The 16,269-nt window shown below is 47.5% G+C and overlaps 1 protein-coding gene across 1 annotated transcript; it reads right to left on the bottom strand.

Annotated features, from left to right (window-relative positions):
- Window positions 1-7,680: 7,680 nt before the first annotated feature.
- Window positions 7,681-8,526, bottom strand: LOC132586959 (uncharacterized protein K02A2.6-like; the record flags this gene model as incomplete). The annotated part of the gene is made up of 2 exons (XM_060259126.1): window positions 7,681-8,396; window positions 8,472-8,526. Coding segments are annotated over 2 exons (771 nt in total), but the record flags the coding sequence as incomplete, so codon positions are not given.
- Window positions 8,527-16,269: the final 7,743 nt, after the last annotated feature.

Raw genomic sequence — 16,269 nt, 5'->3', positions numbered from 1 at the left:
ATTTGATTTGTCAGCTCTACTCTATACATGCTGTTATGCCAAATAAAGCCCTCATAACAGTGTTTAATGTACTGTTGAAATAGTGACAAAAAGAAATAATCACCATGCTGTAGATTAGGATCCAGAATCCAGGCTAAGTTTTCAGTCAGTGTTTGTTTAACAGACATGACCTCATGCTATTGACTGGCAGTTGCAAGCAAAACACTTCAGAAATTATCAGACATGCTAAAAAAAACAGTTCCAAATTTAAAAAAAAGTTGCCTTAACTGGACAGGGCAAAATTTTGTTCATAATGCCATGAGTCCTACCCATATTCTCTTAAATATTTCTCTCAAAATACTGAAGAAAGTGGCTATCCATGTTATACAATGTTTTAAGAGAACTCATCTTTTTTGTATTATTATATCTGGATATCTTCTCCTACATAGATCTCAAGAAATATCACCACTGTACGTTCGTTTTATTTGAAGTGTTGTAATATTGACAACGCGTTTATATGCAGCCTTATATGCAGCCTTCATAGATTTTAAATCTGCCTTCAACCTCGTACATCGGGATCTTTTATGGGGAAAGTTGAAGGATATGGAGGTGAACGGGAGATTATTGGCCCTAATAAAAACCTTTTACAGGAACACTAAGATCAGAGTGAGAACAGATCCCCAAGGTCATCTTATAGAAGCCATAAATGTAGAAAAGGGAGTCAAACAAGGCTATATTTTGGCCACTTCCCCCTGTTTAACCTGTTTATTAACAATCTGGGGTATCATCTAAACTGTCCAGAGGTGCACACTCCTAAAATTGCCAAGAAACATATTCCCCTTCCCTTATATGCTGATGATGTGGTGCTGATTTCTAGGGCCCCTGTCGGTCTTAAACAAGCTATGAAAATCTTAGCTCAGTACTGCCATTCCAATTATATTAAAATCAATTACCAGAAGTCGAAGTTTTAGTCTTTGTTAACAAACCCAGAACATATCATTGGCGAATCAACTCAGTAGAAGTTGAACAAGTTCGCTGTTTCAAATATTTGGGAGTAGTTTTTCAGTCCTCTGGTTCCAGAAAGGCGCATGTAGATCATGTCATAATGAATGCAACTAGAAGTACTGGGGCAACGGAGAGATTTTTCTGGAGCTCAGGGGGATGGAATGTAGCTGCGGCAGTTAAGTTCTTTAAGACCAAATCTCTTGCCCAGCTGCTATATGGAGCCCCTTTGAGCATATCCCCACATAAGACACACTGGCAAGCATTAGAGTTCAATCTAATTTTCTAAGGCATGTTCTTCAATCCCCACCCAGTGCTTCAAATGCTTTCATACGAGTGGAAACTGGCATGGTCCCCTTACAGGCCCGTTTATGGATTGCTGTCTTTCTATATTGGTACAAACTAATGACTAACCCTACTGGGCTAACGAGCCTGATAATGAAAGACTCCTTGACACCTTATTGGGTTAGAGAAATCGAGCTTAAATTAACTTATTATGGGTTCTCTAAACCAGTGTTTCCCATTTTCAGGGTCGTGACCCAGTACTGGGCCATGGAAGCCTCACTACTGGGTCACAAGAGAAGCCAAAGCTAGCCCTGCCCCCAGCAAAGCTAGCTGTGTTGTGCAGAGAGGAGCTGGGCTGCCTCTCCTTCCTTCTCCCCCACTCCCAGTGTTTGAGAGAAAAGCTAGCATCCAATGGTACTTTATATCCATGAAGTATTCTTCAAGGTATGAACTTTCATGTGCCTTGCAGTATGTTCTTTTGGGGAGATTTCCCCAGGAGGCCTGGGTGGCAATGAAGGGGGTGTGTGTGTGTTTTTCAGCCGGGAGGGGCAGGGAGTGGGCATTCCAGTAGCTATTTTTTTTTTTACCAAACAACCCCTGGGCAGAATTTTTGCTGGCTGGGGTCATCTGATGGTGAGGAAGGCTTTTTTCCCCCTTTGCCCCCCCCTTCTTTCTTTCCCTGCAAGTGATGCTCTGTCTGTATTCTTAGTGCTGGGAGGCGGGAAGCAACAGTGGGAGGGCTTCCAGTGCCCTGGCCCCACTGGTGGATATTCCGGTGCTTTGGGGGCACTGTATGAGGGAATTTTGGACTGGATAGTCCACTGGCCTGATCCAACATGGCTCCTCTTATGTTTATGTTCTTTCTTTCCATGTCTTTCTTTTCTTTTCCTTTCCTTCCATTTCATTCTTTCCCTTTCTCTTTCTTTCTTTCCATCCATTTTTACTGGCTGAAACTTTCCTGTTCATCATACTGTTGTTGCAGACATAGGACCTCTGCCAATGAAAAGTTGGCACCCCCAGTTGTAGCCAGGTGGCCTTCTATGAGATTTCTGTGTGAGTGAGTGAGAGTAAGAGGTGTGGGGCAGAAAGAGATTATTGGAGATTACTGTGGTATATTTCAACAGCACTGGAAGAGATGGTACTATGAACTTGGCACCATTTTACTGGTCCTGCTTTTAACAGCTGTCTGACACCAAAATTAAACTCCTCCTGTAGATATTAAAAAGGATGAAAGTAGTTCACTGGCTAAGTATCTGCACAACAGGTTGCTTTTAAAGGCATGGGAAACACCGCCAGTAAAAAGCTGCAAGCCCCTCATAAATATTCTTTTAGGATAACTGCAGAAAAGCTTGTATGAACTTCATATAACTTGAAATTAATTCAAGTAATGCAATACAATTCTCTGCTACCTTTCACAGCAATTTCCCCATGTTTCAACCAAAGAAAAGTATGAAAAATAGATGTCGAAAGATTTTCTTGAAACTAAGCAAGCTTGGTTGTAGCTTGGGGCAGGATTCCAGTAGTAGCAGCTGAAGGAAGGGCCTACTAAATGTGTCAGCCTATTTTGAGGTAGAGTGACTGCCAGGGCCCAGTGTGGGTGGTACACAGCGCTGACATTCCTGATGGCAATGGCAACAGCACTCCCAACTTCATACACTGGCCAGTGCTGTTGAGGAAGGGATGTGTAGGTGGTGCAGGCAATTGAACATTGGCATTAGGAGTGCTTGCAAGCTAGAGAAGAATACATAAACAGATAGGTGCATGCAGGTGTGGGGGTGAAAACAGGACTGCCCACTTTCCACCCCCATTTTGGCTCAGCATGAGTTTTAGAGAGATTTTTCTGAAAATGAATTTACTTCCAATGAAGAGGCAGGTTTGGGGGAGTGCCCTGGAAGTGACATCACAGGAAAAGGTGGAGTTTTGCCCGGAAGTGACATCACTTGGTCCTTGACACCACAGGAAATGACATAATTCCTGTCTCCCAGCTCCACCCCCAAAATCTCCTGGCTCCATCCCCAAATTTTAGTGGGCCATGAAGGAGAAGTGTAAAAATAACTGGGCCACGGGAAAGAAAAGTTTGGGAAACCCTGCTCTAAACAGTTTATGATGCGGTTGGAAGGTAGTGCAGTTAAACCCTTCCTTAAACAAAGAATTCTAGATACCGAAAGACAACACAATTTGTCCCAGATTAAATGTTATCCTTCAGGCACAGGAAACCTGAATCAAATAGTTCTGATGCCATACTTGCAGAATTTAGATAAACCTGATTATAGAAGAGCCTTCACACTCATGAGAGCAAATATGCTCCCTTCAGCGGTCACAGAAGGTAAATACAAAAGGCGCCCCTATGAGGAAAGGTTATGTATCTGTGGAGATGGGAGGATAGAGATGAGAGAGCACATTCTCTTTGAATGTAAACTTTACCAAAGCATTTGTTTGATTTATATTGCTCTTATTCCCAGGGAGAGATTTTAGCTTTTATCTAGATAAGATTTTAGCGGATAGGAACCAGGAAACTACTCTGAAGGCTGCAATGTTTGCTGTACAAGCCATAAGACTTCGTAAACAACTAATGGATAAAAACATTTAAATGAATATGAATTATTTTAATTTATGTTTTATAACTAGAAATGGAAACTGAATTTTTTATGTATAATATTTTGTATTGTGCCCAAGTTCAATTGTATTCCTTGATTTGGGGGGTTTTTTTAATGCCACTTGTTACCTATTTTCTTTCTTTTTGGATGGGTCTCTGACCGTATTAAATTAAACTTGACTTGACTTGACAATGAGCTAATTTGTATTTCAGTGCCCTCTGTCCTGTTCTTTATTACACTTTATTACATACTTTATAAGAGATTCATCCTGTGATGGATAGAATACTTCCCAGGAAAGATTAAGTAAATATCAGGCTATCAAGTGGAACATAATCAGGTAGGTAAGTGCTTTAAGGCTCATTGATCCTGATGGGCTTCAGCAGACCTGTCAGGTCTTATCACATGGAGGTATTCCCTTTGTTTGTGTGGCATGGTGTAACATTTTTTTTTGTCTGAGTGTCCTCATGACATTTTTTTTTAATTTTTGTCCTTCTGTTGTTCCTTTGTCATTTCCCCTTGCTTTCTCAAACTGGATGAGAGGTGGCTTGAGAAACCATGGGGAAAAAGCAAATGTATAACTGATGCAGATTATTTAAGTGCTGTTATGGTGTGGTAGGTAGAGCTCTGATTTGGAACTGGGCCAACAAAGCTCCATTTCAATTTTCCTCTCCCCCAGTCAGGAAGATCACTGGGTAACTTTGAGTACTCACTACTCAGCCTTTACAAAGTTGTGGTGAGGGTCAGGAGGAAAGGGAACTCTGTGTACTGTCCTAAGCTCAGTGGAGGAAGGTTGGAATAAAAATGTGAGAAGTAAAGAAATACATCGACATCATGATACTCATCTGGACTATGTTAAACTAATTGGATGTGCCAACTTTAAGTCCTTGCAAATGTGCATTCTCATCTAAGCCACAAGTTCTTGTTTCATGTAACTAATTGGTCAGCTAATTAGAGCTCAGCTGTGACCTAAGATTTTGACTAACAAAGCTGATTAAAGCCCTAACGCATAGAAGCAAATAACTGAAAGAATCTGGCACTGTCATTTTTTAAAAAAAATCCAAATATTTCTATAACCATGAATTTACCAACCTTGCCATTCTCAGCTTGTCTTCTGCTTCTCCTTCCCCATTTCCACCTTCATCATTCATGGAGTTAGCCATCTCAGCAATGTAATAAACCAGGTCCTCATGGGAGCAATGTTGTAGAAAATTATTGTCCATGTATTAAGCAGAAGGAACATACAGTTTCCTGAGCAGACAGAAAACCTCACTTACTTTGTCTATCTGAGGTAACATCTCCTGAGGTAACATTATTGTCCATGTATTAAGCAGAAGGAACATACAGTTTCCTGAGCAGACAGAAAATCTCACTTACTTTGTCTATCTGAGGTAACATCTCCTATCCTGTGATAGATCAAACAGAAGCACTCAGCACTCAAGACTTCTGATAGATGGGATGTGGAAAGTTCCTGACATCTGCTGCAGGTGCCTCCATAGAACTGAACTACTTTCTTAGCCCTTTCATGCAGTTGGTTTGACCTGCCAACATTAAGCAACCTGGAGAACCAGGAAATTTCCTCTCTTTCTTTTTCCTGGACTGCATGTTACTGTGCCATTACTTTTATAGCGGCTCTGTTCTCTCAAAAGGGGGAAAAAACCCTGTGGGAGTATGTAAAGTACTGGGGTCGGCGCAGTAAGAGACCAGAGTCGGAGAGTGATTTCAGCAAGCTTTACTTCAGGAACACACACACAGACTGAGCTCTATTCAAACTTCCCGCTCCTTTATACAATTCTTGCCCCCTTCTGATTGGTCCTTAACTATGTACATGGATTGGCTATTTACAGGGCCCTAAGGGCCTATCAGGGTACAGTATGAGCCTAGATGTTGATTGGCTACTTATGTTTCAATCCTTCCCCTGATTGGGTGTGAGGAAAAGCCCCCTACTTTTCATACATGTGAACATCATGATCACCAGCATGGTTGCCAGGGTGCCTGGAGATTTGACTCTCACGCATCTGCTCTGAGAAGTGGACTTTGCTTGCCGTTTCTAAGGCTTATATGGCAGCTTTGCATTCTACATCTCTGAAGAGTGGTAGCCAGAACTACAGACATGCTCCAGCTGCTCCTTGTGTGCCCAGTCTTGGCCACTGCAGTGGAAGAAGCCAGGCCACCATGTTTCCAGCCTGGCTCCATGGACCTAAAGCTAACAACAGCAGAATCCATCTTGCTTTCCTGATCCAAGCATACCCTGCTAGACTCATTCCTTCTTAGTGGGAAAGTCACACGTACACACCCTGAGCCTGCAAGCAACCCATCTGTTTTATGAATGGATTAATAGCTCAACTGTTGATCCTAAGTGCTCAGCAATACCAGAACAATAAATCTTGCCCAGCAGAAGATGAGAAAGAGGAAGGACATCTCCTGTCTTCATCAAGTCTTTTGTCTAACCCGGGTGGTACCTAGGCCAGCATTTTTCCCTATTGTCACCTTCCCAGCTAATCCCATTTAATCTTAAGTATCCAGCCATTTCCATTCTCACCCTAGTCTAATACCTTGGAGCCGCCCCAGGCAGCATTGCAGCTTGGAAATTTCCAGCTTCACCAGACTAAGGTGAAGTTCATTGGTCAAAACTGGCATCCAATTAGGTGTCAGCAAGGGATGTCCAGCCTCCTTGGTCATCATAGAGCCTCCCCCTGCTCCTCCCAGCACCTAAGGGGTCTAAGAGAGTCTATTTAACCTCTGACCCAACTCCACTCATGTGTGCTTCTATTCAGCAACCCACCTTCCGCTGTCTAGATCCATCCCCAATTCTGGCCACAGTTTTGGGTCCATTTCCCCTGTCCTCTCATGTCGCCATTGGAACCTTCCTGGAAGAACTACGATGGTAAATATCGCCCTGTATGTCTACCCTGATATGTGTCTCTATCAATCTATCTATTTTTCCTAGACCTGTATGAATGTGTGAATGTTTTGTATTTTACCTTGTGTGAAAGAACTATTATATCAAATAAATTACAATTGGTTTTATTAAATTAGAGTCCTTTATTGAGCATTGACCATCTGAACGGTTGAGCCTCGTATACACAGATAATAAAAGATTCCTTTTTAGGGCCAGCTGTCTCTCGATCTAATTCCCCAATCTCATTTTGAGAGCAGTTTCCCTAACATGGGCACGCTTAGGCCTTCTCTGGAACCCTGGTGTGGAGTACAAGCTTGGGCTTGTTCAGCTTCCCTCCAAAAGTAACAGTTCCCTCCAAAAGTAACAGTTCTCCTATTTGAGCCTAGGACACAACACCCCTCCCCCCCATAGTTCCAGCTATCAGGTGACATAGTCCTGGAGATATGCCGGAGGGCGGTGGTCTCGTGTCGAGCGTCGGAGCTCCGAGGGGACTGGGCGTTCCGACTCGGTTGGTGGTTCCGCGGCTGCAGAGCTGGAGACATCTGGGATGGCGGCCTCGGGAGACCTGGGTTCAGCTGCGCGGTCGGGGGTCTCCTCCTGCTTGGCCGAAGCGGGCTCCACGGAACCCTGTTCTGTGTCAGGCTCTCGGGGACTTACGTTGTCCGGATCTGGAGCCTCTGACCTTGGCTCCCCGGCAGGCAGGCGACCTCAGAGTTGGTCGATGTGTCGCCTCAGGAGATGTCCACCCTCCAAGGCCACTGCATAGGAGACCGGTCCGGTGACGTGGTCCACCTTTCCAGGGAGCCAGGCGGGGCCAGTGGTGGCATAGTTCCGTGCCCATACTGTCTCACCTGGGTAGAACCCTCTGGGGGCTTTAAGGTGTTCCGGCGCCGGTCGCCTGTCTGGGGCTCGGTCAGGGTGCAGCTTGTCCAGCAGGGTGGTGATGCGGCGGCCCATGAGGAGTTCGGCTGGACTGCGACCTGTGGAGGCGGTGGGTGTGGTCCGGTAGGCCATTAGGAAACACGCCATGTCTTTTGGCCAGTCTGAGGGGCCCAGACGGTTCAAGGCCTCCTTTGCCGTGCGCACCATCCGCTCTGCCTGGCCGTTGGTGGCTGGATGAAACGGGGCAGAGCGAATGTGCCTGATGAGGTTCCTGGCCAAGAAGTCCTGGAACACTGCGGACGTGAATGCTGTGCCGTTGTCGGTGATGATGGTCTCCGGCAACCCGTGGGTTGCAAAGATGGCCCTCAAAACTGTGATGGTCGCCTGCGACGATGGCGAGGGCACCTGGACCACCTCCAACCACTTGGAGTATGAATCCACTAGTATGAGTAGAGTCCGCCCATGGAAGGGGCCAGCAAAGTCCATATGCAGTCTTGACCAGGGGGTTTTGGTGGATTCCCATGATTGCGCTGGGCCACGTGGGGGGTCAGGCCTTGACACCTGGCATGTCGGGCACCTTTTAACCCAAGCCTCAATTTCTGCATCGAGGCCGGGCCACCAGACATAGCTCCGTGCGAGAGCCTTCATGCGGACTATGCCCGGGTGTGCCTCGTGCAGGGCTCTCAGCACTTGGTCTTGCAAGGGTTTGGGGATGACGACTCTGTTGCCCCATAGTAGGCAGCCTTTGTGGGTGGATAGTTCGTCTTTCCGGGCTGCAAACGGAGTAAATTCCGGCCCAGTCGAGCCCTTGGGCCACCCCCTCCCCACCCAGTCCAAGACACGGGAGAGGACTGGATCACGAGCGGAGCGGGCAGCAACGTCGTGGGCGAGCAATGGCCTGTCCGGAAGCATGTTCATCAGTAGGATCTGATGAGCCGGGGCTGGATCGGGATCCACGTCAGGCAAGGGCAAGCGGCTCAGGGCGTCAGCATGGCCCATTGCTTTGCCCGGGCGATGCACTAGGGTGTAGGTGTAGCCGGCTAGAAAAATGGACCAATGGAGGACCCATGGGGACAACACCTGAGGGGTCTGCCGGTCCGATGCAAAGAGGCCCAAGAGGGGTTTGTGGTCCGTATAGAGGGTAAAGGGCCGGCCGTAGATGTAATCATGAAATTTTTTGACGCCGGCCACGACTGCCAACCCTTCTTTGTCGATTTGGGCGTAGTTCCGCTCCGCCGACGAGAGGGTCTGCGAGTAGTACGTGATAGGGACTTCGGTCCCATCAGGGAGTTGGTGGCCCAGAACTGCCCCCACGCCATAAGGGGATGCATCGCATGCAAGGACCAAGGGCAGGGTCTCGTCGAAATGGGCAAGGACGGAGTTGGACATCAGGAGGCCCTTGATATCCTGGAAGGCTTTAGCGTGCTGGTGGCCCCACGCCCAGGGTCAGTTCTTGTCTAGAAGCCGGTGCAGGGGTTCGGCCACCGCTGCCTTGTGGGGGAGAAAAGCATGATAAAAGTTTAGGAGGCCGAGGAAGGCCTGGAGTTCTTGCTTGTTGGTGGGCGCTGGAGCATCTCTGATGGCACGCAGCTTGGCGTCAGAGGGGTGGACCCCCTGGGCATCAATGGAGAACCCCAGGAATTCCACCCGATCCACGCCCAGGAGGCACTTCTCCCGTTTGACCTTGAGGCCGGCTGTTTCAAAACGTTGTAGGACTCCTCTAAGGCAGGCAGCGAATTCTTCAGGCGAGTCTGCCGCGATCAGCACATCATCGAAGAATGGAGTGACTCCGGGAAGTCCTTTTAAAAGAGAGTCCATGAGTTCCTGGAACGACCCCGGAGCCACACTCACGCCAAATTGCAACCGCTTTACTCTAAAGACCCCCCAGTGGGTCACAATTGTTTGGGCGTTGGCCGTGGCCTCATCCACCGGCAGCTGTTGGTAAGCTTGGGCCAAGTCCAACTTGCCAAAAATTTTTGCGCCGGCTAGGGTGGCTAAAACGTGGCTGACGATGGGCACAGGGTATGCGTGGGCCTGAAGAGCCTTGTTGAGGGTGCACTTATAGTCTGCACAAATCCGCACTTCCCCACTGGGCTTGACTGGAGTCACGATGGGAGTTTCCCAGGTTGTGTGGGTGACAGGCTCTAGTATTCCCTGTGCAATCAGTTTATCCAGTTCCTTCTCAATTTTAGGCTTGAGCGCGAATGGAACTCGCCGCGCTTTAAGCCTAATAGGCCGCACTGTGGGGTCGAGGTGTAGTGTAACCGAGGGACCCGTGTAGCAGCCCAAGGTGCCATTGAAAACGGCCGGGAACTCTTCGCATACCTTGTTAAAGTCCACTCTGACAGTCTTATTGACCCCCCTGATCTCTATTCCCAGGGGCTTGAACCAGTCGAGACCCAAAAGGTTTGTAAGGTGGTTCTTGACCACTAGCACTTGTAGCTGGCCCTTGAACCCCTTGTATTGGACTGGGACCGGGCCCACTCCCAAGATAGGCACCTTATTCTTCTGGAAGTCCACTAAGGTAAACCCCGGGTCCCTGAGACGAGGCCTCAGCCTGGTGGGGATTTTAAAAAATGTCTCTGCCGCTATAATAGATGATGCTGACCCAGAGTCCACCTCCACTAGGCAGGGCACCCCCCCCCCCCGATCCCTACTTTGACCCGGATTTTGGAGGGCCTGACTGGCGAGGGTAGGTACTGTACCGGGTATGGGTGGGTGTGGAGAGCATCGGTCTCAAAGTCTGGCTGGCCTTCAGAGTGCACAGATCTTTGCGGGACGCATGCTCGGGATGTGGATCTGCAGGCACAGGCGATGTGGCCTTCCTTGTTGCAGAGTCGACAGGTGGCATTCCGGAATCGGCAGGTCTTTCGCTCGTGCTGGCCCCCGCAGCTTGCACATGCAGGTGGTGTCTTGTGTCTCATGCCCTGTGGGGCATGGGTGGTCTTCCTTCCTGCTGAACGATAGCCGGTTTGTAGAGCTCTGTCCTCGTCTGAGTCCTCCATAGATGGTTCAGGGTTGATCTGGTGTGTCGCAGCCTGTCTTGTCAGCCGCGGCTCTGCTGATCTGCCCTTCTCCCAGCTGGTGGCCACGTCGATTGCCTTTGTTAGGTCGCACTCGGAGAGGGACAGGAGTTTCTGTACTAGTTTTTCATCCCTCAAGCCCCATACAAACTGGTCGAGCAGGGCTTCGTTGAGGTCTGTGAAACTGCATCGGCTTGCCACCCGGCACAGGCTTGTCAAGAACGCCATGGTGGTTTCGCCTGCCTTCTGTGTCCCTTGTCGGAAGTCCCAGTGCCGGGTGAGCTTGGTTGGCTGGGGCTGGAAATACTTCTCCAGAGCGCTGATGATGTCGTCCACCGGCATCTCTGAGAGCTTCCTGGGTTGGAGAAGAGCCCTGGCTAAGTCCACGGTCTCCGTGCCACACGTACTGATAAGCAGAGCTCTCTGCATGGTAGTCTCTGTAATCTTCCGGAAGGTCAGGTATGACTGGAAGCCTTCGACCCACGAGTCCCACAGCTCGGGGCGATGGATGCTAAAGGGCTGCAGGAGGTTGGCTGGAGCCTCCATTCTTGGCAGCGTGTCTGGGCGGCTTGCGAGATGGGGTGTGCGCAGAGCAGAGGTGCGGACCCAGATGGCTTGGATTTAGCCACCTTTCCGTGTTCCTGGTTCTGTTGCTGGTTCTTACTGGCATCCCATCCTCGTCGCCAGTGTAAAGTACTGGGGTCGGCGCAGTAAGAGACCAGAGTCGGAGAGTGATTTCAGCAAGCTTTACTTCAGGAACACACACACAGACTGAGCTCTATTCAAACTTCCCGCTCCTTTATACAATTTTTGCCCCCTTCTGATTGGTCCTTAACTATGTACATGGATTGGCTATTTACAGGGCCCTAAGGGCCTATCCCTAGCAGGGAACAGAACAAGGCTCTGTATGTGACTTTTGTCGACCTTACCAAAGCTTTCGATACCGTTAGCAGGAAAGGCCTGTGGCAAATCTTGGAACGTTTAGGATGTCCCCCAAGGTTCCTCAGCATGATCATCCAGCTACACGAAGACCAGCGAGGCCAAGTCAGACACTGCAACGACCTCTCAGAGCCCTTCCCAATAGGCACAGGTGTAAAGCAAGGCTGCGTTCTCGCGCCAACTCTCTTTATGATCTTCTTTAGCATGATGCTTCAAAGAGCCGCAGTAGATCTAGATGATGACGATGGTGTATACATCCGCTATCGCACCGATGGCAGCCTGTTCAACCTGAGGCGACTAAAGGCACACTCCAAGACAATGGAAAAACTCATCCGAGAGCTACTGTTTGCTGATGATGCTGCACTCGTCTCCCACTCGGTATCAGCTCTGCAGCATATGACGTCCTGCTTTGCAGAGGCTGCCAAGCTATTCGGCCTAGAAGTTAGTCTGAAGAAGACAGAAGTTCTCCACCAGCCTGCACCCCAGGAAGATTATCACCCCCCCCTGCATCACTGTGGGTGAATCAGTTCTGAAGACAGTCCAGCAGTTCAGCTACCTGGGGTGCATCATCTCCTCAGATGCCAAGATCGACAAGGAGATTGACAACAGGCTGGCAAAGGCAAACCGTGCATCTGGCCGACTGCACAAAAGAGTGTGGAGCAACAAGCATCTGAAAAAAGGCACAAAGATCAATGTTTACAAAGCGGTTGTGATGACAACCCTCATCTACGGCTCCGAATCGTGGGTTTTATACCGTCATCACCTGCGACTCCTTGAGCGCTTTCATCAGCGCTGCCTTCGCACCATCCTCAACATCCACTGGAGTGACTTTGTGACCAACACTGAAGTCCTCAAGCGGGCGGAGGTTACCAGCATTGAGGCACTGCTGTTGAAGACGCAGCTGCGCTGGGCAGGGCATATTTCTAGGATGGAAAACCACCGCCTTCCCAAGATTGCCCTGTATGGCGAACTCTCCACCGGTCATCGAAATAGAGGGGCACCGAAGAAGAGGTACAAGGACTCCTTGAAGAAATCCCTTAGCACCTGTCACATCAACCATCACCAGTGGTCTGACCTAGCCTCAGATCGCAAAGCATGGAGGCACACCATCCACCAGGCTGTCTCTTCCTTTGAGAACGCACGCATAGCTGGTCTTGAGGACAAAAGGAGATTGAGGAAGAATCGCACTGCTACAGGACCAACCCTAAATCAGACTTTTCCCTGCAGCCGCTGTGGCCGGACCTGCCTGTCCCACATTGGTCTTGTCAGCCACCAGCGAGCCTGCAGCAGACGTGGACTATTGCACCCTTCTTAAATCTTCGTTCGCGAAGCCAAGCCGAGAGAGAGAGAGAAGGGCCTATCAGGGTACAGTATGAGCCTAGATGTTGATTGGCTACTTATGTTTCAATCCTTCCCCTGATTGGGCACGCTTAGGCCTTCTCTGGAACCCTGGTGTGGAGTACAAGCTTGGGCTTGTTCAGCTTCCCTCCAAAAGTAACAGTTCCCTCCAAAAGTAACAGTTCTCCTATTTGAGCCTAGGACACAACAGAGTAAATTTCTCTATCTGCATAAAAACTAGTTAAAACCAGAGGGATTAAACACAACTATCAATCCACTGCTTGTTTCATTTCATTCCTATCTGATTACAAACAGTATTTCAGTTGTCTCACTACTGGAGCCTGGTCCAAATATCTGTTCAGTTACTTTTGCATCAGACTATGCAATAGCCCTTTTCTCCTTAATCTTTGGGACAGTGACCATATTGCATTGCTATCTCACATTTCAAAGCAATTACCTCCTTATCTTTTGCCAGTTCCTGTCTAATCTTTGGTGCCTTCTCTGGCTATGATTACTACAATGTGTTTTATATGGGTCTGCACTGGAAGATAGTCCAGAAGCTTCAACAAATCCAGAGTGTAGCAACAAAACTGCAAGCAGGTGTGGACTAGAGGAAGTTTTGGACTGCCTGCTCCCTTGCCTTCTGCCTTCTTTTGGCTTCAACAAATAAGAATGATATCAGTGAACATACAGTGAAAGGTCAAAGCAAACAAAACAACTGTGCAATCAAACAATGAAGTTCTCTTGCAAAATTAGAAAATATCTTGAATATCCAAAGTCTTAATCCACAATATAAATATAAGGATACAAAATTGTAATAAAGGTCAATAACAATCATAGTGGAATTGTACAAAATATCTTCATAAGTGCTGATAATAATATCAGAGATCAAGATGAAACTCTATACAGGACTTTCCTTTCAATGTAGTCCAAAAATAATGAGTTTTTATCCTGAAAAGCAATGGTCAGACTCCTGCTTGTTTCTCTTTCAACACTCCCGCTAGCTTAAGGACAGCTGCGTTTCACATAGCTTTATCAAGAACTGATTAATACAGCATTCTGTAATGTCCCAAGACTTGCTTACAGACAAGAAATTCTTTGCAAGAAGTGCATAAGCATATTAAGTTCTGTGAATTTAGGGGGAGGTATTTGGAAATTTTCTGCATTCTGCGGGGGTTGGACTAGTTGACTCTGAAGGTTCCTTCCAACTCTATCATTTTACCTTTTATTTGCCCCCATCTTCAGCTATATTATTATTTCATTTATACCACACCTTTCACCACAAAGCACCTTACAACATTCTCCTTTCCTCCATTTTATCCTGACAAAATCCCTGTGAATTAGGTTAGGCTGAGAATGTGTAACTGGCCCATGGTCACCCAGTGATCTTCCATAGCAGAGTGAGGATTTGAACCTGGGTCTCCCAGATCCTACTCTGCAATTCTAGTCACTATAAGCAGCCAGTCCTATGTGAGTCATTAAAGTTGCAAGGTGTCAGATTACCCAATGGGTTACCAATAAATCCTCCATCCAAGCCCAAAACAACCATGGCTAGGGGCTTGCCCCCTCCTCTGTCTTTTACTGACAGAAACCAAGGCTTGAAGGCTGGCAATACTGTTGTGATTACTTAGGAACACCACAATGGTCGCTGAGATGGCATTTGTTTCTCAAAGCTATAGATTATAGATAAAAAATAAAAATAAATAAATCCCTACTTCTGGGTGACATCATCATGCTGCGCGTGCTCCGCATGCGCGAGAGGTCTCCCCCACTGCAGCCAAGCTACGACTTGGCAACCCTAGTTTAGACACAAAATGTCTACTGCAGGAGGTGGAGCCGCACAAAAAGGAAGCCCAAGTTCAGGGGAGAAGAGGAGTCATTTTAAAAAATACACTGGGAAAGAGGAGTGAGAGAGAATAAGACCAGCACCAATAGTAATTGCCACTGAAATAATGTTATTTTAATCTAAACAGCCAACTGGATCTCCATTGGCCCATCAGAAGCGCTGCTGGGGCTCCTGGGGCTTGTTCATGGTGCTTTGAACAGGATGTTGAGCTTGGGAGTTCAGCATAGGAAGTTGAGGAGAAGCAGGAGAGAACCCCTCTAGTGTGAGTTTCCCCAAAAGGGACATATAAGTTCCACATAAGCAAGGAGGGTTGTGTGCTGCTATATCCATCCTGCTTTGGAAATCCACACTACGGTAGGTCAGGTAAGACCCATATTTCACTCCAAGATACCTTTAAACAACTAACCAATTAAGAAGGTAGAAAGACAGCAAGGGAGCAGGGGCTATTGCCGAGAGTGACATATGGCATTATGAACCCCCTTCATCCTTCAGTGATCTCCGCCACACTCTTTTCTTGGTGGTGGGGCTACAAACTGGTGATTTCATACTAGCTTTGCTCCTTCCCACAATACTATTTCTCAGAACCCAGGTGGGCCAACTTGCTCAGAGCAGTTGAAAGGAGCTTGAAGGCCAGCAGAAAATAAACAAAAATCTTGAGCAGCAAAGAAGGTAAGCCATAGTGGTTCAGCCCCCCGGGATAGGCCCAGCATTAGACCATGGTGGGAGCAAGCTTCCCAAACTTGCTGTGGCCCAACCCTATCCCTGATGGTGAAAGCTGCCAGGCCATGATGACCTCTTTGTCCTCCCCCACTCTCCCTGTGGGACTGCAAACAGGACCCATGGTAAGTTTGGGCCTCAGTTTTTCTTGATTTTGTTGTAAGACCACAGATAAGATTTGTCTTAATTTTTAGTCACTAAGTATAGTATAGTATAATGTGTGTGTGTGTGTATCTTTAGGTGAGCCCTCAAAAGCTAGGTTGTCTTCCTCCTCAAGGCATATATGGAAGTGGCCTTACTTAGGTCGTGTTCTATGTATGTCTTTGTTATAGTCTTCCAGTGTGTGCCTTAATATTTTCCATCTGTAAATGTTCTTGCTCAGCTGGAAGCTGTAAAAAGTTTTGTTATTGAAACTGCCAGAGTCTCCTGTATGCAGGCTGTTGAGCAGGACTGAAGAGTGATGTGATAGGTAAACTTACCCTATCTACCATACCTCAAAAGTCTGTACACACTGTATGGTGCGTGGATTTTGCAAATGTTAAATTTAACAGCACACACAAAAAAGCAAAAATGTTGCAAAATTTAACCAAAAAAATTAAAAGTGGATAATGTTTCAGACATGGGCATTTCCCACTGTGCAAGCTCAGTGTTTCATAACTCATAGATAGGGCTTTTTTTTCCTGCTGGAGCCCACAGGAGCGGAGCTCCGCCTGAACTGGCCAGGGCTCCAGGTGGTCCAACCTGCTATGCAGCAGCCACATG

The sequence above is a fragment of the Heteronotia binoei genome, chromosome 1 (genome assembly GCF_032191835.1).
Source record: "Heteronotia binoei isolate CCM8104 ecotype False Entrance Well chromosome 1, APGP_CSIRO_Hbin_v1, whole genome shotgun sequence".
NCBI classification, from domain to species: domain Eukaryota; kingdom Metazoa; phylum Chordata; class Lepidosauria; order Squamata; family Gekkonidae; genus Heteronotia; species Heteronotia binoei.
The sequence above is the reverse complement of the archived record's forward strand: the minus strand, read 5'-3'. Positions and strand labels throughout refer to the sequence as shown.